Here is a 27,089-nt window from a genome sequence, read left to right as displayed (position 1 = left end):
ATGATGTACACAAGTACTGTTTCCACCTGCCTGCACAGTTAGTGATGCGATGCTTTGGCCTTCGTTAAAGCTTACAAATGTGTACTTTGATGCTTTAAGCAGACTGAAAGCCTTACTGTTCCAGAAAGATGTCACCTTAATATCTGCAAGGGAGACATTTGATCTTCAAGTTGCAAGGTTCTCTTCTGAGATCTAGTCGCTACTCTGCACTAACTTCCCACACCATTTTGGGGAGCTAGCGCACTGTATTTTTAACATGTCTAATATGTTGGGAGTTGCATTCTTTTTTAAATCAATTGGCTTCGAGTTGGTTACCTTGCATACATTCCGTGCTTGGAAGCATTTTTGGAGGCTTACTGCTTGTCCTGTTCCTATTGGGACTGTGCTTTTAATATTTCTGCATCTCAATGGATGTTCCACTACGAGGCAAAATAGGTATAGCACTACCACATGTGCTCCTGTGTCATGAACACATGAAACAGTGCTTTGGTGCACCCTTACTTCAGAAACTGAATGACCATTGGTTCCTGTCCTTTCGGCCTAGCTGGCTACACTGTGTGCAGCCCATTTTCCACTGTCTGCTGTGCACTTTCGAGTGCGTCCTGGACATATGCTTGGGATCACAATTGGTTCAACTCCTGGACATTGCCCTACCTGGTGGGCCCGTTAACGGCTCACTTGTTCTGTTGTCCCTTGCGCTCACCATTGCTCCTGAATGCATATTATGAGCCCTCCTGCAATGCTTCAGCTCCTGATGATGTGGATCCTTACTCTTCATCGGTAGAATCAGCACTGGCTCTTCCTTCCTTGGCAGATGCTGAGGTGGATGGACTGGAACATCTTTCGTCTATAGACCTAATGCTTTGGGTGCCTCTGGGATCATCATCTGCGGTTGCTGAGAGCAGCAATGTTTCGTCTACTTCTTGGAACACAAATAATCTGGCAGTTTCGAATTGCGGGAATTTGTTTTAAATTGAACTTGTTTTTAACATTCTAAATTGTTTTATGCACCGACTTTTAATGTATTTTTTAAAAATGCTGTTAGGCTTTCTAAATATAGCTTTCTGTGTGCTTGTATTCTCAAAACTTGTATTTTACCTTTTTAGAGTTTTAAGAGTTTTTATGCTTTTACATAGGTTTAGCATTGTATTTAGATAGCTTTAGTTTTGTCGTCGTACTTCCAAGAAATAGGTGTCACGTGAATGCATTAGGCCTGATTAAGAAATGCCATCTTTACATGCTCACTTTCTTAAATTGCCTTCTCTCCCCTTTAAGACGATAACATTTGACACACATTGATTTGTGTGCATACACATACACAGGATAATATTCCTCCAACTCAGTTTGCTTACAAAACCATTTCATAGGCACTATAGCAGACCATCATGAACAATCAATACATGGGCTAAGTTCAGCACCCACGATGTTATTTGCTTTTGGCTGCTCGGCGACTAAGCTATCACAATAGAATAAATAGTAGCAGTTTCACAGGAGCTTCGGCATGAGATCATGGAGGATGTTAATATATACATGACATCAAGTGTTTGTTTATTCAGAGGAGAATTTCGCTGGCACTGAGAGGTCGGTCTATGCTGGAATTCCAACTCAGTTGATTCCTGTCACCTCATGCAAGGGATGCTGTCCTACTCTACACCAAGATGGGTAGCTTGCTCATACTTACTCACAGATAAAGGGGAGTTAAACCACCCAACACAAATTTGACAGATCCACTCACCTTAGACATGATAGGGTAGAATGCATTAGGTAGGAATACACTATATTACAGTTCTTGCTTGCAAGCATCTAGTTTTCTGTAATCTGCAAAATGGTTGAATTGTTCATCTTTTTCACCATGCTTGTAATGCTAATAACATTATTTTACGTTTCCTTCTATTAATCATTGCAGTGAACGTATTTTACTCAAGAATCACAAAGCTTCAATAAATAACGAAACTGCATGTTGTGTATTTCTTGGGGTATGCATAAGTGACTGAGCGAAAGGGTTCTATATCTGTTATCACAATTTCCTTGGTGGATCAGGGGTGTCATGTTCTGAGGTTGCACACTCATTTGTTACCCTGTAGGGTTAAGGTTGCAGAGGGTGCAATGTGAGCTAGCAGGACTATAGTGCAACATATCCTAAAGGGTGTTCAGAATCAGTCTCGCACCAGTCCAAACGCACAGTTTTACTTGAGAAAGTACAAGCCATTTGACAGGTGTATATCACCCATCAGACACACCGGGGATGTCAACCCCGGTATTCCACCCCGTCAGTTCATTTAATTCCCCAACTACCTCCCACCAATGCAGTTGGACAACCACATATATACAAAGTGTCCACTTCAGTAGTACAGTATGGCCGTATATCCGTGTAAACTTTATCTTGTGTAACAGCTGGGGGGAAGATATATGCAATACATTTGTAGTGAATTAACATGATTCTGGCATTCCTAGAAACTGAGGGCCATATTTATCAAGGGTTGCATCGCTTTTGCACCATATTACGTAGTGCAAAACCAACGCAACCCTTGAAATGTGATTCATCAAGCCAAGCAAGGCCACCTTGCGTAGCCCTGAGTGGCTTGATATAGCCAGAATAATGCAACATAGTGCAAATCGCTGTGTTGTGTTACTCTTCCCCAAGGAGATGTTCCATGGGTGGTGCTTGGGTGTTCCCATGCAAAACCCATGAAATTTGGCGCATTCCCAGATTTACCATTACTGGTAGACCTGAGGATGCTCCAAAATGCTACGCCTTCCCAGAGGAGGCGTAACAAGGAGAAATACCTTAATTTCTACTTGTTATTTCCTCTTTCTATGTTGTGTGCTGTATTCTGCAGCACACATAGAAAGTGGAAAATGCTTATGGGGATTGTTTTTATGCAGAAAGATGACCCATCCTGCACAAAAACAATCCTGCATGCAATGCAGGCACCCTTATGCCATGGTTCAAGGGTGCCTGTGCTGGCGCTAGGCAAAACATTGTGCACCAGCACTGGGAAAAGGCAGGAATTTGGCGTATTGTCATAAATATGCTGCATTCCTGCCCTTACACTGTAATGCAGAGCAGCAAGCTGACTTGCTGAACTGTACTGTGTTACATTTTGATAAAAAAGTCCCCTAGAGTCGAAAACCATGTATATCGCACCATCTTTTAGGCACCATGACCACGTCCAAATCTGATTACTGTGTCCCTTCCACAGTTGACTAATGTGTGAAATCCTGTGATTTACACGCTCTATACAGTTTTTTATTTGTTAATTCAGATTTATATAGCGGGAACTCGACCCGAAGGTATTGGAGCGCTTTACATGAGCACCGTATTTACATTACACATTCAGGCACGGGGACATTAAGGGGCATATTATCAAGCATGGAGTTGAAATTATCGCCGCTGCCGCTAAAGCGGCAATAATGGGCTTGATAATATGCACTTGAGAATTCCAATAGAAGCCCATGTTGTTTCCAAAACATGGGCTTCTATGGGAATTCTCAAGGGCATATTATCAAGCCCATTATTGCCGCTTTAGCTGCAGTTTTCTGCCGCTAAAACGGCAATAATTTTAACTCTGTTTCTTAATAATATGCCCCTAAGTGATTTGCCCAGAATCACAGGATGTGGACACGACCCCGAGGCTCGAACCTTAGTTTCCAGCACCAAAGTCGGCAATGAAGCCATCAGACCACATCCTCTCCCAATTTGTTATTGGTCTGTCCTCTCTCCTAGAGACAGGACTTTTTTGGTTTCAATGCATGCACAGACTTGGGGAAGTTCGGTCAGACCTTGCTTGCGCCCAGAAACATATATAAAAGAAAGCCTATGTTACACCCCAGAAAAAACAAATTTAAGTGAAACCCATTAACCTACAATCAGTATAAATATTTTAAGGCAATAGGCGCTGGCCAGTTTTCAATATGTTGGATACAAATCGGTGTTTTTAGAACTAGTGCAGTGTGCCCACCATACGATCAAAAGTGGATTGTACATACATTTGTGGCCTGCAGCATTCATGGCTTGTGAACCTGTGGCTATGTGATGAGGTAATCGTTTTAAGTTTTACTCTGCTCTGCAGTGGTATTCTGTATAAATGAATGGTCTGTTTTAATTCTCTAGACGAATCCGGCCCTATCCAGTTTCCTAATTCTCCTATTTTCTTCCTTCTCCAGCGAGGACTACTTCAAGAACAAGACCTCTTACAGCTCCATGCAGCACGTGCTGGTCCTGACAATGCCACCAAAGTCGAACTCTAGTTCTCTCGAACTTACCGCAGAACATACATTAATGGTAAGTAAGCAATGCGTACCACCTTCGCTCCATATTTCCACGGTACTCCCAATCGATATAATGTTCCCTATGAGGTGGATTGCATTTCCGAACATCAATAACAAAAATATTGTCTCACATAAACATCTTGGTCTAAATATTGCTCACAAAAGTCTCACTCTTTTGGTTATGGATGTTTTATTATCTCAAATGAGGCAATATTTTAGTGAGCGATATTTAGAATGCTATGTTTTGTCAGATGATGTTTAGGTCACAATATTCCAAGCCATACCATTAGGTATATGGTACAATAACGTAGGCGAGATGTTCTCATCACCCCTCCTATTGTGGTTCGAGGTGAGTAGGAACCTGTATTAGCACAAGATGTGTCTCAAAGAGTGGGGCTGGTTTCACAATGTTGTGTGGTCGGCACATAGAGCGCAGTAGCAAAGCAAGGTCAGGTGGTACTGTGTGCGGAAAATTTCTTGTCACCCCGGGCTCGAAAAAAAGGCAACAATATGTGTTTAAAACACATATTTTTGCCATTTTGTCACCCCCCCTCAGTGAAGTATTGTCACCCCCCGCTTGACGAAATGGCAAAAATATGTGTTTAAAAAAACACATATTTTTGCCATTTTGTCCCCCCCCCCAGTGATTTCTTGTCACCCCCTGCTTGACGAAATGGCAAAAATATGTGTTTAAAATTACATGCTAGGCTTTAAACGTGATCTTGAACTGGATGGTTCTTGAGTCCCAAATTCATGTCAATTTAGCAGTGCACAGGGTTACAAATACGTGCAAATTTCGACACAAATAACAAACACCGCTTCTAAATACATTAATAAATTGCAAAGAAGTATGAAATGTCATTTCAAATACACACACATCTATATAATTGTTTGTCATGCGTATGAATGTTAAAACATTAATCTGAACATATTGTTAACTTCACAATGAGACACATCAAAACGTTAACACATTAACATGTAAATATTACAAAAACCTTTATCAGTCATGTTTCTATGCATACAGTTATACGTTTCATTAATTTTCATGTGAAGTACTGCAAATATGCAATATTCCATCTTTTCTTAGTAACATTATTCACACATAATATATTCAAGTGCTGACTACGCATGATTATGATGCATTCCTATAGTATCTCAGGAGGGACTCGAAATTACACTGCTCCAAGGGCATTCCAGTAGTCCAGCTTGATTGTGACAAGCGCATGCGTGACAGTTTTCAGGGTGCTGATAGGGAGTCATTTGAAAATCTCCCTAAGTAGCTTCAAGGTATGGAAACGTGGTGGTGACGGTGTTGACTTGGACGGTCATTTCGAGTTTTCTGTCAATGGCGATCCCGAGGTTCCTAGAGTGGGTAGTGGAGGTCTGTCATAGCTTTGTTGTCCACCAGGTGAGTGCCATAGTGAAGTTCCCTTTTTAAAGATCATGATTTGGATAAAGTCGGTGTTCAGCTTCAGACAGTTGGTCTTCATCCAGTGGGCAATTTCAGACATGTAGGCATTGAACTTGATCCGGGTACTAGGTATTTTGTCCATGAGGGAGAGGTCCATTCAAATGACAGCCAGAGTTTGGTGACAGCAGAAAGGCCTAGAGTAGAGACTGTTTTTTCTGAACAAAGCCCAGATCAAGGGTTTGGTGACTTCAGACAAAGGTCTGAGTGGAGTTTGTTGTTTACATTCAAACCTCAGCATGTGTTTTTTCCATTTGAAGCCCAAAGAAAAGATTGACGTTTTCACATAAGCACAAAAGCAGTTTGTTTCTTCCATCCAAACCTCAGAGCAGAGTTTGGTGGATTTATCCCAAACTCCAGAGAAGGGTTTTTTCCAGACCAAGCCTAGTGTAGAGTTTGGCATCCCTACCCTAAACTCAGAGCACAGTTTGGTGTCTCAAACCCAGAGTAGAGTCTGGTGTTTCCATGACATTTTTAGAACAGAGATTAGTGCATCAGTCCAACATCCACCAAATAATTTGCTGTTTTTTGCTGTCTTCATCCATATTTAACACCAGAGTTTTTTGTGGCAGTCATTATTCCTTATTAACGCAGGCTCACCCTCTCTCCCTCTCTTTCTCTTACTCACAGTCTACAGATAGAGTGACCTGATCGCTAATGAGAGTAGTGACTCTGCTGGTAGCTTGACTAAATGAGACTCAGACTGGATAGGCCTCACAGTCACTTATGCTGACAAGGAAATGGTATGAGATAGCCCTGATTTGCTCGCAGTGTCAGATGACCGACATCTTTGAGAACATGCCATCCGGATAGTGAGAACTGCCTGTGTTGAGTTCAGAGCTCTTTGTGCCTGAGATCTGCCTACTTCATAAACTGGCTAAAGATTCTGCCTATCCCCTAGCTTATGTGTTGAGATGTGTGCTTGTGAGCATATCAATCATCGGCATTTGTATAGCGCGCTACTCACCCATAAGGGTCTCAAGGCGCTGAGGGGGAGGGGGGGGAGGAGCTACTGCTCTAATAGCCAGGTCTTGAGTTGTTTCCTGAAGGAGAGATGGTCCTGGGTCTGCCGAAGGTGGGTGGGAAGGGAGTTCCATGTCTTGGCTGCCAGGTAGGAGAAGGATCTTCCTCCGATGGTGGATTTCCGAAATCGTGGGACGGAGGCGAGGTCGAGGCTGGCGGAACGGAGCTGGCGGGTGGGTGTGTAGAATGTGAGGCGGCTGTTGAGGTACTTCGGGCCCGTGTCGTGGAGAGCCTTGTGTGTGTGGGTGAGGAGTCTGAACGTGATCCTTTTGTTGACGGGGAGCCAGTGCAGGTCTTTCAGGTGGCCGGAGATTTGGCTTCGGCGCGGGATGTCTAGGATGAGTCGTGCTGAGGCGTTCTGAATGCGCTGGAGTCTTTTCTGGAGTTTAGCAGTGGTGCCAGCGTAGAGGGTGCATAGCCTGAAGTGTGTCTCTCCATAAGATTGTGGTGGGCTGCCTTCTGCTCCAGCCTCTTCAACCCAGAAAACAAGGAACCAGCCTCCTTCTAACTTAGGCTGCTCTTGGTACCCAGGTAGCATTCTGCCATTCTGCTGCTGATTGTTAGAACCACAGGAACATTTATTTCCCTTCTTCAGTTATAGCAGGGACTCAAATAATTGTCTTCTCTCTTGGCTCATGGAGGAACAGACTTCTGTCAAGGGAGCAGTGCTTGCTATTGCTAGATCACTGCACTTAAACCAATATCCCAGATGTCTGTCTCTTTTCTTTGTTCCTACCATCTCCCTGAACTCAGCGTGCCCACTGTGATAGCCATTCAGCCTTTCTTAACTCCTCGACCCTCCTGGCTACAAAGAGCCTAGAGGTTGTTTGCTCTTTAATTATTTTTGCCTTGTAGCTCGGAATAAGCAGGTGTTTTCTTGTTAACTTGTTTGGAACTGTGTGTGGTGAAAGGGACTGTTCTTGCTGGTGTGTGTAGGCTGCAGCCTAACATTCATCTCTGCAGGCAATGCGCCAGGTCCCTAGATGAAAGGAAGCAGCAAACTGCTGCTTGCCCATCTAATCAATGCCAAACACCGCCTCGCATCCAACTTCCAGAGCAGAGTTTGGTGATTACATTTACCTCTAAGAACAGCACTTGCTGTATCCATCCTCAACAAAAAACAGAGTTTTGGGTCCTCATCCAAAACAGAAGAACAGTGTTTGTGTTTCTAGGAAAGTCCATAGCAGAGTCTTGTATTTTTATCCAAAGTCCAAAGCAGAGTTTGATTTTATCACCCAAAGCCCACAGCAGAGTGTAGTGTTTCCACTGAAACACAAGTTTGGTGGTTTCCTCAAAAGCACAAAATCTGAGCTTTGCAGTTTCTCCAGTATTTTTGTTTGCAGAATGTGACAAGATTAAGGATAGCCATCTCACTATTCCTTTCCCTTTTTGTGTATATGGAGCTAAGGCTTTAACATAAGTTAGATGTACCCTGTTTCCCATCTAGGGTAAGTGCACTGAACTCTGGGAGACCTACAGACCTACTCGCAGATAGTTTTCCACCGGAACATCAAGGAAAACACATAGTGGGGCCAAAACATTGTGGCCAAAGTAGTGAAGAGCAACATACTGACAAGGTGAGTGTAAGGATGGCCTCCAGGAGTGCGTCCTTCTAAACAAGAGGGCTGCAGCAGATTTAGTTTGCAAGCTCTCATCAAAGTTAATAACTCTGGCTCTACTCGTTTCAAGCTACTCGCTCTTGTTCACAAGCCGTAGGAAATGGCTCCCCAGTAAGTTGGACAACTGCTTATAACTGTCAAAATCCCTCCTCAGTGGGCGTATCTTTATTTGTTGCATTGCATCATGGTATTAGCAGTTCCAAAATACAAAATCAAACCCAAGTCGGTGGTGCGAATACATATTATCATTAAAATTCTCAAGCCCCAGTGGGTAGACGAAAGTTGAAAAACAAAAGTTACAATATACACATCTCCAACCTACGAAAATGTGGTAGTAAAGAATAATGAATCTATATTTACCTATATGCATTTAATTTTACAAAATTTTGGTTCTCGATATTTAGGCCTCAAAGCATGTATTCTTTCTCATTATTTTGACATGCACTTAGTCCAGTTTAGGCAATACAACCCACGCCAAGGAAGACTATATATGACATATAACTAAACATACATATTTTCTATCATTTCCTCCACCTTTCAGGTAGATCAGGATAAATAGAGAAATCTATAAAAGTGTTCAGTCATAGAGTTATACTATATGATTCACACATTTGTCTTTATGAATGCAATAACATGTCCCTTTCATTCTACAGGCAATCAAAGTTACAAAGCTACAGGTGTGACATAAAATAAGCTTTCAAAACTCCATAAATATATATATATATGCAGCTCTTGACATACTCATAACCAAATGTTCAAGTAATATTAAAGTAATTGGTAGAAAAATCCATCTAACACGTATATCTTAAAAAGTTAGGAATGGCAGTGAGTGTCAAATTTACTGCCGTTTAGGTCGGAGAAATCAACAAAATTCAGTTGTGTGTGGACTAACTTTAAAATTGCTCTTAACTTTAAAAATAGTCAACGGAAAAGGTAGTTGCAGGAAGTACTGTTTGCTAGCAGTTGACAATTGTATGTCACATGCACATCGAATTCAGTGTAAAATAGAAGCTCTCACATTTAAATTGTGCTCCTATTACACACTTTCAGTTAATTAATCAATAACTGTTATATGCTGATTTATTGATTCTTCTCTGCTGAATGATTTGTATCTTGGCTCCATGAAGAAGGGTGCAGAGGTTGGCTTCTGCTTCCCCTCTTTAAACTCTTTCAGAACATTGTAATATTTAGCCAGGAATCTTCCAGGAACTGACAGAAGGGAATAGATGGATTATCTGTAGTAATCTCCATAACTCAAATTCCATGATCTATGTCTACAACTTGGCAGTCCACCATGAGGGATATCCAAGTAGTATGCACAACATCTGCAGATAATGGCATACCTTCCCAACACATTCCCACCTCCACACTTCCTGTCCATGTCCACAATGCCACCAATAGTCCATGTTAGGGGACAACATTACATTTGGTGGGACAGCCCCAGCAGGGGTGGTGGTGGTGCAGTCTCAACCTCAGCTATCTTATGGCAGCCAACCCGCCACATTTAACACAATGCTTATAATGCTTATAAGATAGTCTCTTTATTTTACTCTCTGCAATCTGTACATTTCTTGGGAAGACAAGAGTACCTGTGTAGTGTTAGCGAGCTGGTCTAAGGCTCGAAGGTCATTACTTGGGACTGATTATATGTCACAATAAAAGCTAGAAAAAGATTGTAACATAAAAATATTGATGTAATGATACTGATAAAAAAATATTGACATTATATACCTTTAAATATAAATGTCAACTATATTGGCTATCAACCAAAAAATACAGTAGAAATATATCTCTTACCAAAATCTTGACTACAGAAATAGTATCTAAAAAGAACAATAGACGTAACCAAACTATCTATTACTAAACATATTATATTATATAAATTTACACAAAACAATAAAACAATATTTCTACAATATTACATTAAATTAAGTGTTATTTTTTTAATACACATATCATATTTTTTCCCATGCAAATAATGTCCCTCACATTTCAAGTTATATAAACATTATCTATAAATTAAATTACATGTAGAATATTTAAAAAAAATCTTTGAAGAAATTATAGTTTAAAAAAAGTTACACATACACCCTTTATTTAAACTTAATAATAATATTAATAAAATACTTTTTGATAACTGTGCATAATTCAGATCAATAACATTGTGAAAAGTTATACTTCATAAAAATGACAATTTGAAATAAAAATATACATACAAAATATATACAGTATTCATTCAAGCATTACAAATAATTTAAATATATATGGTATATTTAAACATTTTAAGGATCTTTTATAAATCACATAAACAGTTACAAAATAATTGTGAAATTCAAATGAGAACAAAGGAGCCCAATACAAAACCTAATACAATTACGGCAGAGATTTGCCAAAAAGTCATGCAGCGCAGCGCAGCCCCTTGCGAGGCTGTGCTGATTTGTAAGACAGGGAGGGAGCAGGAGAGCGCCGTATCTTCAGAAATATGGCTCTCTTCCCCCTTTCACTTGTGCCGGCGCTGATTTCAGCTGCTGTAGCGCTAGGGTGTGTGCATGAGTGTAGCATAGGTTTTGTACAGGAAGGGTGCCCTTCCTGTACAAAATACTATGCTAGGCACGATGCATAAGTGCTGCACGGTGCAGCACGCACGCAAAGCTGGAAAAGCACAGAGCATTTCTCCTGTTAGCACCACCTTTGAAGGGGCATTAACTTTTGGCGCGAAACCATGTTTACAAATCTTTGTAAATATCGTTTTGCATCAAATGGGATTGGTGAATGCATGGGAACACCCATGTAACGCCCCCCTTGGTGCAAAGTAATGCAAAGCAGCGCTTTGAACTGCTTTGCGCTACTTTTAGGGTGCTTTCAGGTGCAAAACTTGTTTTGCGCTGGAAAGAAAATAGCAAAAAAAATGTGCGCTGGTTAGCATAAATTTTATGATGCAAAACTAGCGCAAAAGGTTTGAAAATCTACCACTAAGGGGTCGATTCCGATCCGGGTCGGACAGCTCTCTGAGAGCTGTTTGTAGCCTTACCTTGCGACCGACACGTTCTGGGAGCCGGTCCGTCTGGGCAATGAAGTACGATGCGCATAACTGACATAATTCCGACGACACGTAGGCTGCGATTCCAGCAGCATTTCCCGTACGAGCCGTACCTCCGATCACCCATCCGAGTCGCCTGGAAGCAGTTCCCACAGCAGTTTCTGGCCGGACAAGTACGATGTGCAAATCATACGCGCCGAACGGGTCGCCACGTACAGCACATCACAGCATCCAGGAAAGTAGCATATCAGGTACGATTCGCGCCAGAAGACAATCCATGGCTACGAGACGGACCAGCTAGCAATGGGTACGAGACTGATCAACAAGCAGCATGTACGAGACAAACACATCATGAATCCCATCGCGCAGGTCATACCAGTATTGCACATCTATGACCGGATCAGGAACAGACGCGGATGGCGCAGACAGTAAGTCAGACACCCACCACACAAACAAACGACATGTACACACCAAATGTCACACACACCCAGGGGATCCATATCCTGTCCACTAGCAACAGGCCACCATAGGGGTCGCATGGCCATCACCACTACCAGCCCCACTCATAGGGGTTATGTTGCCCATCACTACTGCCACCCCCACTCATAGGGGTTATGTTGCCCATCACTACTGCCACCCCCACCCATAGGGGACCTCTTGCCCATCACTCCTGCCACCGCCCCTCATAGGGGTTATGTTGCCCATCACTACTGCCGCCCCCACTCATAGGGGACCTGTTGCCCATCACTACTGCCACCCCCACTCATAGGGGTTATGTTGCCCATCACTCCTGACACCCCCACTCATAGGGGTTATGTTGCCCATTACTACTGCCGCCCCCACTCTTAAGGGACATGTTGCCCATCACTACTGCCACCCCCACTCATAGGGGTTATGTTGCCCATCACTCCTGCCACCCCCACTCATAGGGGACCTGTTGCCCATCACTACTGCCACCCCCACTCATGGGGGTTATGTTGCCCATCACTACTGCCACCCCCACCCATAGGGGACCTGTTGCCCATCACTTCTGCCACCCCCACTCATAGGGGTTATGTTGTCTATCACTACTGCCACCCCCACTCATAGGCACTATGTTGCCCATCACTACTGCCACCCCCACTCATAGGGGTTATGTTGCCCATCACTACTGCCACCCCCACCCATAGGGGACATGTTGTCCGTCACTCCTGTCACCCCCACTCATAGGGATTATGTTGCCCATCACTACTGCCACCCCCACTCATAGGGGACCTGTTGCCCATCACTACTGCCACCCCCACTCATAGGGGTTATGTTGCCCATCACTACTGCTACCCCCACTCATAGGGGTTATGTTGCCCATCACTACTGCCACCCCCACCCATAGGGGACCTGTTGCCCATCACTACTGCCACCCCCACTCATAGGGGTTATGTTGCCCATCACTACTGCCACCCCCACTCATAGGGGACCTGTTGCCCATCACTACCACCACCCCCACTCATAGGGGTTATGTTGCCTATCACTACTGCCACCCCCACTCATGGGCACTATGTTGCCCATCACTACTGCCACCCCCAGCCATAGGGGACCTGTTGCCCATCACTACTGCCACCCCCACTCATAGGGGTTATATTGCCCATCACTACTGCCACCCCCACTCATAGGGGTTATGTTGTCTATCACTTGTGCCAACCCCACTCATAGGCACTATGTTGCCTATCACTTGTGCCACCCCCACTCATAGGCACTATGTTGCCCATCACTACTGCCACCCCCACTCATAGGGGTTATGTTGCCCATCACTACTGCCACCCCCACCCATAGGGGTTATGTTGCCCATCACTACTGCCACCCCCACTCATAGGGGACCTGTTGCCCATCACTACCACCACCCCCACTCATAGGGGTTATGTTGCCTATCACTACTGCCACCCCCACTCATAGGCATTATGTTGCCCATCACTATTGCCACCCCCACCCATAGGGGTTATGTTGCCCATCACTACTGCCACCCCCACTCATAGGGGTTATGTTTCCCATCACTACTGCCGCCCCCACCCATAGGGGTTATGTTGCCCATCACTACTGTCACCCCCACTCATAGGGTTATGTTGCCCATCACTACTGCTACCCCCACCCATAGGGGACCTGTTGCCCATCACTCCTGCCACCCACACTCACAGGGGTTATGTTCCCCATCACTACTGCCACCCCTACTCATAGGGGACCTGTTGCCCATCACTACTGCCACCCCCACTCATAGGGGTTATGTTGCCTATCATTACTGCCTCCCCCACTCATAGGGGACCTGTTGCCTATCTCTCCTGCCACCCCCACTCATAGGGGTTATGTTGCCTATCACTACTGCCACCACCACTCATAGGGGTTATGTTGCCCATCACTCCTGCCACCCCTACTCATAGGAGACCTGTTGCCCATCACTCCTGCCACCCCCACTCATAGGGGTTATGTTGCCTATCACTACTGCCACCCCGACTCATAGGTACTATGTTGCCTATCACTACTGCCACCTCCACCCCTAGGGGACCTGTTGCCCATCACTCCTGCCACCCCCACTCATAGGGTGCTGTGTGACTATCAATATCAACACCTCCACCCGTAGGATTGGTGATGCGCCACACATCCATCATACACCAACATTAGGTATGTCAGCAAAATACATCCCCCTAACATCATGACAACAGTGTGTAGTCTGTGAAAAATGCCCACAACAGTGAATATGACTTCGAACATACATTGTAACTCCCATCACATGTGTGACCAAAAACTGAATGTGGCCTACACAAGTCAAGCGTCACAATATCACTGTGTCAATGTGCACTAACCCCCACCCCCCCTCACTGTGTAGAACAAAAGTTAAGTGTGGGGTTCCAAACTGCAGCAAATGTTGAGCATTGTGGTGATGGGGTCTAAGGCCCCCCTCATCACAGTGACACAAAGGTAAGTGTCATCATGGTAAAAGATGCAAATACCAAACAGCATGTATGATTCCTGGTCCCACCACATGAAACACTTTTGTGGCAAAGTAGTGGTTGTGTCCCATACCCATAGAGATGTGGTGAGACTAACAGTGCTGTGAAAATCAAACTTACTCTCGGCCATGTGCAGACAAGCACCACCCATGGGGGCTGACATTGCATAGTGTACAATGACACAAAAGCAGAAGTGACTATCATAATGCATACACACATCTCGAAAACAGACACACAAATCAATACATCCTGTGTAGACTGTAGGTGTCAGGTCACAAACTCCCATTCCATGGCAGCAATGGGACCTAACAACCAGGATGAATGTGCAGAATGATGTGATATGACTCACAGGGACAGCAGGGCAAATCACCCAAACAACATTCAGACAATGGCCCACAACAGCAATACCAATGCACTGGTGCAGATGCACAAACACAAACAGGCAACCTCACACTGCACATCTGACACAACATGTGTGTGTGTCTCTGTATCCACAGGCAACTACACAACACATGAGGGGGGCTGAACCACAGTGACACAGATGTGGACACAGTGCCATACAAAAGTAACCCATCATTGGGCCCCCCTTAGTGGGCAAACAGGCATTGTGAGATGAGAGGGATCCCAACAGACACATGTGACACAAGCTGTAATGAACAGCAACTAAAACAGCAAGAGACTGACACACAACAGCACTACCCCCAGGGACCATACATTGGGGTGACGCAAGCATGCATGATACGTCCACTGTGATGACAATGGTAGATGTCATACAAACTGTGAAACTCAGACATGTGTCCTGTGCCACAAACGTACATCACACCTACACAAACACAAATCACTGGCCCGTCATCCAGGGACAAAAGGGAGGTAGGGGCCGAGCCATGGAAACATTCACATCTGTCCACCCTCAACACCACACACCCTGAACTGCACCAATGTGCATCAGTGAAGCCCACATGGACATGTGACATTGCACATGCACCCATGACAAATACAGTAATGTTGGGAGGAACTAAGGTGCACAGACTCATCACACAAGGACAGTCTACAACCCTGGTGAATGACAGACATACTGCACAGTATGCGGTACATGGCCATGACGTCAAAGCTCACGTAACCTTCGGAATCCCTGCCACAGTCCCAGGACAATGCAGAAGCGAAGGAGAACCACAAGGAACACATGCTGACACCTGCAAACATTGCAGCTCTGAAGCTGACGAGTGGGAGCAGTCACACACACATACACATGTCTCAACCACCGAAAGGTACCACCTAGGGACAACTACATGATATTGCGAACAAACAAGTGCCTTGGGGACCCCTGACTGTGTCCCATCTGCATCTGACCACATCATCACCACTCAGAACTGACAAATCCCAATGATGAAACATCTATTAACATTAGTGTGTCATGCACCCACACATCTGGTAGCCCAGGACAAAGATGTGGGATGAACCCAGGACAACTCAGCAAGCATCAACAACAGGAAAATATCAAGGGAACACAGCCTGTGTATAAAAACGGATGTGGACACACACACACATGCTCACACAACACACACCATGGGCCCAGGCAATGTCACAGCACAACACTCTTACTTGAGTGGACTCAACTCCTGTGGAAGCCCAGCTGTGCGAAACATAGTCCCAGCAGGTCTCAGTCATGTCAGCAGAACACTTGGTCAATGAGCCATCAGTTACCACCCAATGAAGGCTCTGGTCACATCAGCCAGGGTACAGGAGTGTCCCTTAACTTATCTGCACATACTCAATACATATATCCAGCAAGTGGCACAGATGAACCAGTTGCTCCTACACCAATGATGCCCACACCTGCAGGTCCAGTGGAGATGCGCCCACAGTCAGGGAGATAGATAAATTGGACAATGGGAAGCACATCATATGTGCATGTGTGCAAGCCACAGATGTGACCATGCAAATGAAATGTTTACAGAGATGTTAACAATTTGTTAATCATGACACACCCAGTTAGCTGCAAAGGATGACATGAATACCAACCAGAATAGGATACATATCTAATGGACCACATGGAGTACATCACATCAACACCTCAGTATTCAACATTGAAAATTCAGCATCATAACAGCAGGGTCATGGTAAACATCATCAACATAATGTGCAGCTAAATCAAATTCACAAGGATAAATACAAATGCTTTATTCAGCAAATTTGAAATGCAAATGCAAAGTCCTTTCGAACCAAAGGCCAATGGCCAGTCCATATCCAAATGTCAAAAATGTGATGTGAGTGACAACTGTCACACATTGCTTGCCTGCACTGCTAAGGACAGGGGACATCCACTCTGAGGGGCATACATGGGGGCAGGCCAGGCACCGCAGGGACAGGATCAGGGCTCAGCAGAAGGAGGCAGTGAAGGGGTGGTGGATGCAGGAGAGTCACTGGCAACTGCAGTGGAGGTGACTGACATTGTGGGTGCAGTCACAAGTGTGGGGCACAAGTCAGATGGGGTGGGTGCCAGCACAACTGCAGTGGGCAAGTCAGATGGAGTGGACTGGGTCCCCACTGCAATGCCCAAGTCAGACGGGGTGGTCGTGGACTCCACTGCAGTGCCCAACTCCATGGGAGCGAAATGGGTTTCAGGTGAGGTCAGCAGGACAGAGGGGGGGCCACGGTCCCCACAACAGTGGCACAAACAGTATGACCAGGGGGGTGGGGGTGGAAGAACAAGTGGTAGGGGGGAGGGCCTGAGCATTTTGGGGCTGGTGTATCTGTGGGTGGGGGAACCTGGGGCAGGGTGTGGCGGGGGAACCTGTGAATTGGTGGCCTGGGGGATGGAGGACGGGGACTGTATCGTGGAGCTGCGGGGCAGGGGTGGGGTCTTTCTCTTCCGGGTTGGATGGTGCTGAGGACTCCTCGGGGTGGTTCCACTCGCCCTCCCTGCCACTGGATCCCTCCAACTCCTCGCTTTCTGTCCCGGTCTGGTTCTGTGGCTCCTCCTGGTCCATGGCGCTGTCCCCTCCTGTGGCCGTGGATGTATCTGGATAGAATTAGGAAAAACAGAACAACATCAGTCACCTGCACTGACCGCACACACCACAGTGAGTAAAGCACATCACAGGGCAAGCCCTGGCATCATCAGCTGAACAATGCTCAAAGTGCTCACACTGTTTTGAATAAGCCAATTGTCAGTCTCACCATCAACCATGGCACTCATATCCCTCCTGAACTTGCACCCATATGTCTGTTGCATGGTGGATGAGAATACCCCAATGTGCAGACATGCACCACCCACACATGCAAGTGAACATGTAGGAGTTTGTCACTATACACACATCACATCTCTTGCCACTGACTCAGGACAGGTGTCATGAAGAAGGGATGGCCAGAGTCTCATTTCACATGCTTGTGATGCATACCAGCAAAACACACTATGATGTTCTCATGTCCTGATAGTCAATGCCACAATGGGGTACATGGAGCACATTTGACCCCAATGCAGGATCACTCATAGCAAGTTAAATGCCATTGCACAGGCATGCCTGGAAAGTCAGTCATCAATGTCTCCTGTCACATCTACACATTTAATTAGAATGAATGAAACACATAAAATCTTACATATCTTTACGAAAATGTAGATTTTCAACTTAAATCAAAATTTCAGCACTCCAAACAAATGTACCCTATTTTAAATAGATTTTAAATTAAAACAATAGACACAACCCTTAAAAACCATCCCAAACATATAAGTAATAACTGTTTTATTTCACATTAAAATGCCATCCATCCAAGCCACTGATAAACTTTCAATTTGTCATTTGAAAAATACATTAAAATTATGCTGCCTAAAATACATAAACTTCCACATTTGAATAAATGAAGCATTTTTGGCTATGCTAATTAAATTAAAGAAAAGCGTAATTTAATATTTTTAAATTAATACACATATTTTAAATTAGTCATAAAAACACCAGCCATTCAAATACACACCCTTCAAAAGTGCCCCATTATTAAGCATAAAAAAGAAATAATATATTTGAACCCACAAAAATTCCTAATATTACCATAATATTAAAAAATGATCACTCCCCCAATGTACTCCATAACCTGAAATGTATCAATTAATGTTGATTTATACACCCCAAATAAAAAACAAATGTCTTCATTGTATAATTGTATATAAAAATAATAATAATAAAAAAAAAACTTTCAATAACAAAACAACACCCTAATCTCCAAAATACCCACAACCAAAAAATAATCAAACATTGCAAGGTTACAACAAAAAGAATATGTAACAAAAATATAACATAACAAAACAATTATTTAAATGTAAAGAACTATCACTAAACATTACAATTATAGCATTACAACTATTTGAATACCACGATATGTCTGTCAAAATATTTGAAACATATATATATTATTAACAAAGACAAGAAACAATTTACTCACAACTGATATAATGTCTTATGATATTTTTGTACTCATAATATTTTCTCCAGATATTCTGATTGAACAATATTTTGAATGTGGCATTCAGGTACCATATCCATGATATAGGATCCACTGATTGTTAGTATTTCAGTTTTGGCTCCATTCAGGTAGAGGGTAATTTCTTTTATCCCATGGTACATATATTCAAGGTAATTGGTAATGTTAGGCTGAGTATGTTAATTGTTCTCTAGTTTGTTTAGAATTTGGGTGTCATCTGCATCCCTCAAAAAGTGGATATGCTAATTTTCCAGAACGTGCATCAATGTCAGCAACTAAAGGTTGAGCAGAAATGGGAGGGAGAGGATCTTGTGGCAATCCACAAATTACCATAACGTGTCAATTAAACTATTGAACTAATTTGCTCTAGTTTGCTGTGATTGAAGTGGAAGGAGTTGATCAATTTTAGTGCTGTTTCAGTAACTTCTGCTCATTATCTAAATATTTTTTGGCAGAATGGCTTGGTCTACTATATTTCAAGCTGGTTTATGAGGGTGGCCTGATTTTTTCCACCCCAGCAGTCAGAAGTTATTTCCTTAAATTGCAAGGTTGGTTTATAGTCTTCTGAATGCCAAATGATCCCCACCTGCTTATTGTGTAGGACAGTATTTTGTTCAATGTGGTCTTGTAATTGTTTTGTTACATCTTTTTATAAACATTTGCTGGGATACGGACAATTTGAATTAGGTATTAGTTTATTACTCTAGTAATGTTTTGCCATGGTGGGACTGTTTTTAATCCTGGTTGTGTTGATACATACTTTGAAAAGTTTAAATATTCCCTTAGTTTGAGACAATGTTTACAGGTGTATTTAGTGAAGACGATTTTGTTTAAATAATAACTATCAATTCATCTCTCCTTTTAGATATGGCTTTAATGTTTATGGTGCATTCATCTTAGTCTGTATTCCATAATAGGTCCATGCATGTTAATACTGATTGTCTCTTTGAATTGAATAGGTGAAGCACACTATATAGATATATATTCTGATTTACGTCTGAATAATTCAAAAGCCAATGCTATACATAGCTATTAAAATCCAATTCACTCTTGAAACAATTGATGTTCATCAATCCTTAGTGAGTTTATAAAATTATCTTGTGTGTGTTTTGGGAACAAGTCTCTTCATGGGAAAGAATTTAAAAAAAGGTGCTAGAAAAGAAAAATTAACATGAACAAATTCAAATAAGGTTCAATACAGAGAAACATTATAACATTCTAAATATTGCACATTACAATTTCTACTTTCTCTCACACTAGGTCATAGCATACTGCCTCTCCTATTGTTTGTAATTCATAGTTTCCACATCACATTCCCTTTGCTATCTTAAATTTCCAATAACTTTATTCCTCTCTTCCATGTTCTTGCAAACCATACCTTAGTCATTCATTCAGATCATTTGCAAATTAAATTGTTTTTCTTATACCTGTGACCTGTACTCAAATCTATTTCTTTTCCATAGTAGTTCTAACAATTTTAAAGAAACTAATTCATATTCATAATTTCATTTTTCCATTTGGGTAAAAGGTTTGCAATTTACATATACACCAAACCACTCTCTGTAGCTATATTCTCATACAGTACACACCTCTCAGTGATGATTTACCAATTTCACACATTTGAAGCCTTACCTGTCCTGCTTCCATAAAGTGTTTTTCAACCAATAATCTGTTATAAAGACTTCATATATTTGATTTGTGTACAACTCCTAGGCGCAGATGGATTGCTTCCTTCTGGAGGTGTTTATCTCTTACAATTCGAGTAAACACCCTTAGAATTTGCAAGACCGGTTCTTTATCTGTGGTTGTGGTAGCAGTTTCTAAAATTCGCTATGTGGCATGGTCTGTTAGGCAAATATTATTAGCACAACTTCAGTAAATTGAGGTATAGGGGAAGATGTTGTGGTGTAATATACCTGTTTTTATTATTTATGTAATATATTGTATTTGTTTTTACCATTGATTAATTAATCAATTGTTGTTTTATGAGATATTTATTCTGCTATTTTTTTAATTTTTGATGATGAAAATGTATTTTCGAGCTGTCAGTAAACCTTGATTTGTGTTCATTAGTCCTTACAAACATTTCAAAAGGTATATCACCCCGTTGGTACTGCAAGTGCCATAATCCTTGATGGTAAGACTATCTTGGTTTTAAAACTTGGACATATTGCTTGTGGGGGCCCTTCCATTTCAATTAATTAAAGAGTCTTGATTAATAATATCAGATTTCACAATCTTAGTAAAAACCCATGCTCCATTTTGTTGTACTCCATCGCATGAAGAAATGTTTCCACAGAACCACAGAAGCTAAACCTTCCAAATGGGATACACAGTGGTACAGAATTGAAATATCACATGTAAATAAAATGTCATCTTTACTAAATTGTACTGTTTGAGGTTTCAATAACAAGACAGCAAGGTCTATCAGAAGATGTGAAATAGAGCTCAATTGCTGACGTAATTAACAACTTTCATTTTAAAGGGCATTTTTTGAACCTCATTCCTTATTGCTGCTTGAAATGTTTCCACAGTGCTTTAGCTGTGCTTTTTGTGTGAAATTGTAAATGAGATTCCGAAGGTAAATGAGCTTCACTTTCTTGTTAGGCGAAAAAGCCTACCCTTGAACTTTTCTGGTACATTTACATGCTTGTATCTATGTCTCAAATAGATTAGAATCATATATAATTGCAAATGATAGCCCTTTTGTAGTGCTAAGTTCAAACAGTCAGAAATTGGTTTTGAAGAAACATTGATAACTAAGGGCCTGATTATGACTTTGGTGGTGTGGCAGTGGGCTGCCATGCCAGTGCCCTGCTGCCACACTGCCACACTGCCACAGCTGTACTGAGACTGGATGCAGATTAGGAGTTTTCTCCAGGTCTGACGGGCAGTGCTTTGGTGGTCCCAGGTGGTGAGCCTTAGAAAGGCACTGCAATGGGAATGCCAAAGCAAGTTCCTTCACGGCATGGACTGTTAAGTCCATGCCATTCAGATACTGGGGCTGCATGCATACAGGGGGAAGGCACACCATGTGCCCCCTTTGATGCATCCTCATAGCCCTGTGGCACCAAGGGGCCCTTTGTTTCCTCACCGCCACAGTTTTCATTGTGGGCTTACCGCCATGATACCTTCCTACAGATAAACAATCCTTCCCTGCCCGCAGACACCCTTGCACTTTGGTGCAAGGGTGCCTGCGTTGGCTAAGTTGCTAAACTTATCGTTTTGCAGGGGCTAACGCAAGGCTGCACCACATTCTTGCAAATATGGTGCAGCCTTGTGTTTCAGAAGTGGCAGAGCGCGGCATTAAGCCCAGGAGGCTAACGCCGCGCTCTGCAACTTCCTTGTACATATCCCCCTATGTTCCTGCATTATTAAAATTCCGAATTACGGCTCTTAGATCCTCCGAGAAGGATAGGTAATGGAAAGCTCTTGCTGTGCTGTAAATAAGGCCTTCATACTTACCTTCCGGCTTAGTCAGCAGTTCTGTAGCCTGCAGGCTGCACCTTTAAACTGCACATAACCCACACCCTTAAATCTCCCTTCTGTGTTTACTTACATCACGCCGCCACCTTTGTTGCACTGCGTCTGCTTGTCAACGAGTTGAAGTCCGCATCTTCCGGGATTTCCACCAGGACTCTATCCACCTTAGTTTAGGACAGGACAAGACCTCTGCACCAAGCACAATACAGTGAACCCCGAAGTCAACTGCCGCTGTAAAAAAGAACCGCCACAACCCTAATCAGGAAACTGAAGTCCTAATCAACTCCTCTCCAACGTATAAAACCTGACCCAGTGCTCCGAATAGCCAAGCACCAAAGCAACGTGAACCTAACCAATCCTGCTGCTTCTCTCAGCATGAGAGAAGCGCCACAATTGGTTTGAGCAGACTAACCCAGTGCTCCTCTTGAGACTAGGTGCCTGTGCCTGCAATCCCGGGGCATTTGAACACTGCAGGGATTGGTGGGGTTAGAAGTGCGCATGTCGGGCTGGCCGTTGGATGACAATCGGCCAATCTGACATGCGCACTTTAGACTGCACTTGCAGCCTCAAGTCATCCTGATCCTGCTGCTGCCATCAGCCCCGCCCTCTTTTCGCTAGGATAGAACAGTGTGTGTCTGCAAGTGGTAATGTAAATTTCCATAATTTTATTTAAATGAGCCTGCAGTGCTTGCAGCAGGCGGGGCAACGCTCCTCCGCCCTTTGGGGGGGAACCGCCACTGTTCTATTCTATTCTATGCATTGTTAAAGCGTATAGCTACTTGAACAGGCCTCTGAACACTAAGGAAAATGTTCACACCCTAATTTAGCCTCGGGTTAGAGAAATAACAAGGATTTCAATTATTTTCAGAAATCTGGGGGATTATTTACAAGCCCTTTGTGTCACCGGTACATCTCCTTTTTCCATATTAAAAGTGATGCATGAGTGGCGCAAGGGGCGTGTAAATAAGCCCCTTGGTTCCTCTTCGATCTTGCATATCCTGACAGGCAAGGAATTCCGTAGTCTAGGGACAATATAAGCAAAAGACTGACCACCACTTTTCACCGTCTGAACCTTCGCTGTCACCAGTTGACATGAAGCAGTAGGTCGCAGAGTCCTGTTGGGGATATAAGGTCGTATCAGGTGTTGTAACAGCCGAGGCCCTTATTGCGTAAAGCTCAAAAAACCATACAGAGGACTCTAAAACATTAAACTGGATCCTCTGTTTGACAGGTGCTTTGAGATCCTTAAAAGAAGGCGTTCCACTGTCTTTTGAGGAAAACCCAGAGGCAGCCGCGGTCCGTGCAGGTAACAGCGGTGGGGCGAGGTATGGGGGGATTTCGAGGGACGATGCAGAGGGAAAATTAAATAAATAACGAATTTTCCCTCAGCATCGTCCCTCGAAATCCCCCCTTACGTGGCCCCACTGCCCCACCGCTGTTACATGCACAGACTATGGCTGCCCAGAGGACAGCTTATTCTTTCCAAATCCCAGGGGTGACAGCTGAAGCTTTGGGCAAAGTATATGATTTCCATTGAAAACCAAGTGCAGATTTTTTGTGTTCTCACCCAAAACATAGACCAGGCTTTAGAACTCTGGCTATAGTAACATCTTCTGTGACATTAAGGTGCCGATTCCGATCCGGTAAAAAGGCCCTATGAATCATCGTATGGAGCGTTTTCTCCGTACGACGCGTATCTGGTAAACTGTCATTGCAACCCAGGAAGTACGATTCGTACAGAAAGGCGATTTCCGTACGAATCGTAGAAAAGACCGTACGGGGAAAATTACCTTACGAATCCTCTCCGCAACAGCCTGTACGCGCCGTCCGTACGAATGTAAGCAGCGTTTTACGGACCGGCAAGTACGATCCGTCCCTACGGCACTCCGTAGGGCTCTTTTTTTACGGGAACCAAAAACTGCCAAAAAAGCTGATTCCCCAGGGGTACGAGTCGTACAGGTCCCCCCACCCCAGCCCCGTATGTACGCACCGTACCCCCAGGCTCGTATGTACGCGCCGTACCCCCACCCCAGTTTGTACGCGCCATACCCCCAGCCCCGTATTTACGCGCCGTACCCCCACCCCAGCCCCGTATGTACATGCCGTACCCCCAGCCCCGTATATACGCGCTGTACCCCCACCCCAGCCCCGTATGTACGTGCCGTACCCCCAGCCACATATGTACGTGCCGTACCCCCACCCCAGCCCCGTATGTACGCGCCGTACCCCCAGCCCCGTATGCACGCGCCGTACCCCCACCCCAGCCCCGTATGTACGTGCCGTACCCCCACCCCAGCCCCGTATGTACGCGCCGGACCCCCAGTGCTATGCGCTGGGGGTACGGCGCGTACATACGGGGCTGGGATGGGGGTACGGCGCATACATACGGGGCTGGGGTTGGGGGGCCTGTACGACTCGTATCCCGGGCACAACTGTCCCCGGATACGAGTGGTACGGTGTTCGCCCCGTACGGGGCTTTTCCCATGTGCTTGTGGCTTCGGAAGGGCGGTACGGATCGTACTTGCGCCCTCGGACTTAAGGTTTACGATTTGTACGTAAAACTGTCGGGGACGTCTCGTAGACTTTTCCCGACGCGATTCGTATGTATTTCTCACGTACGAATCGTACTTCACCGTTTGTACGGTACTTGTACGATTCGTACGTAAAAAAATACGGATACGAGTCGTACGGGAAAAGAAAATACAGGATCGGAAACGGCAGCAAAGTATATGATTAGATGAATTAAATATATAATTCAACATTTGATGACGACACACGTTTATTAAAAATGTAAAGGTAAAATTAGAAGCCTTCTCAGCAGAAAGAGGTCAGCTGCTGTAATGAACATCCCTTGTCATCCGCCAATCATCCTCTATTCTCCAGATGGTTCAGAAGATCATGGAGGGCAGTTGGGGGGAGTTGGGGAGAGTTCTTTATTTGTCGTATATGCAGAAGACCAGATGGTAATGAGATGCACTGTATGCACTGTTTAAATGCAATAAAATTATATGACAAAAAAATGTTATCCAGATGGTTCACAGAACACTGGTTTTGGACATGTTATGGGTGAAGAACAACAGTATCCTGTGGCATTTGAATATAGTTGCAATTTTAACTGAGCCCCAACCCTGAGATTTTGCTCACCAGATTTTTTCTCTTCCAGCTCCAGAATGACTACGTCTTGGGGTACCTAGAGAGCGTCCTGCTCTTTGGATTTGTGCTCCAGAACCTTTTGGAAAACAACATCCAGATCACACCTGAGGCCTTCCTTAATCAGTTTCGTAACCTATCTATAGAAGGTGAGGTGATAGGGTGAAGCACAAGGGTTTTCAGAAACACCATAGAAAAGATGAGAGGGACGGCAGGGGCACCAGTGGCTTGACTTATTGAGACGGATTTATTTTGCTCAATCTGCCCGATTTTTCTCTGCCTCCAAACCCAAACGACCACCATGCAGTTGATATACTGTAAAGTCGGTTGCCTGGTCCAAGAAGCCATCATGGGGTTGACAGCCACTTGTCAATATATCTTTTGTGGACACCACAACCACAGAAGTACCAGAGATTTCCGATTTAATTACGTGCATGTCCCACTCCCAATGCAAAAGGCACTACTGTCAGGAACACAGATTGATCCAAACATTTTTTTGTAGAAAAATGCTGGCACAGCTACCATTCTGACAAGTGCCATTGTAGCTTAAAAATACTTTTGTAGAAGAAACGAAGTCAGATGCAGCAGCACATCATTAAGTACCAAGGAGCAGAGGAAGCAGAGAGGAGGGGAGGCAGGGGAGGAAAGAGAGAAGGGGGAACAAAATGCGAAAAAAGTCAAGAACATGTAAGTTGTTTTCAAAGGAAAAGGATTCAGACAAACAATAGTGCAAAAGTATAGTTGGAAAAAACACATAGATTCATCATGTCCTTGACTTGGGTTGGACTTTACACAATGAGCTATGGCGGAACGATGGTGCTGGGAGAGTGGGGGCATCGTCTGTAAATGATATTCCCACTTCAAACTGACAAATGTAAATAAAGCATAGTCTCTTTCTCTTACAGCAGAGTGAGCTCTTATATCATTTGTACTTGCACTTGTTTTTTGTTTTGGTATATGTTTATTGAGAAGTGCATGAAAGTTTATAAACAATACATTAAAAAAGGAAAATAAACAAATCAAATTATGGCCACACAATAAACTACTATGAAATGTTACCTTCTCAGATTTTTAAATATAAAAAATATAATACAGATATCATAAGATACAATAGTTGAGGTACTCATAAAACTTGGAAAGTAAGAAATAGGAAAGGTGGACTAGGGAGGAGATGATAAAGATAGTATACAATATGTAGTAAACCATGTATTATAGATAGTTGGAAGATAGTAGCGATAATATAATACAAATATAATATTTCAAGTGAAGATATTCCCACTAACTCAACAATTTCAAATAGGTGAACAGTAAGTCCTAATTCAAATAACAGTGTTACTGGCTAAAGCATCAACAGTCCTAATGGTAACATCAACAGTATGAATATAAATAATGATGGTAATGAATTAATAAGGAAATGAAAACAGAAGTAATTCCCTTATTGTAGTTCCTAATTAGAAGAAAAATCTGAAATATTACCAGAAATAGAGCATTTGTTAGCTAGAAAGGGGTTCCAAATTTGGATGAATGTTCCAACATTGTCCTGCAATCTATAAATGAGTTTTTCATATGATGCTATTTTA

General features: G+C 43.5%; 1 protein-coding gene across 2 annotated transcripts in view; it reads left to right on the top strand.

Moving 5' to 3' along the window:
- Positions 1-27,089, top strand: part of GUCY2C (guanylate cyclase 2C) — a 489,600-nt gene that overhangs the window by 133,334 nt on the left and 329,177 nt on the right. For both annotated transcript variants that reach the window (XM_085601431.1, XM_085601430.1), the window contains exons 7-8: positions 4,168-4,285; positions 25,523-25,658. In XM_085601431.1, coding sequence (XP_085457557.1) covers positions 4,168-4,285; positions 25,523-25,658 — 254 coding nt within the window. The remainder of the gene's footprint in view (positions 1-4,167; positions 4,286-25,522; positions 25,659-27,089) is intronic.

Source organism: Triturus cristatus, chromosome 4_2 (genome assembly GCF_964204655.1).
Source record: "Triturus cristatus chromosome 4_2, aTriCri1.1, whole genome shotgun sequence".
Taxonomy (NCBI): Eukaryota; Metazoa; Chordata; class Amphibia; order Caudata; family Salamandridae; genus Triturus; species Triturus cristatus.
The sequence above is the reverse complement of the archived record's forward strand: the minus strand, read 5'-3'. Positions and strand labels throughout refer to the sequence as shown.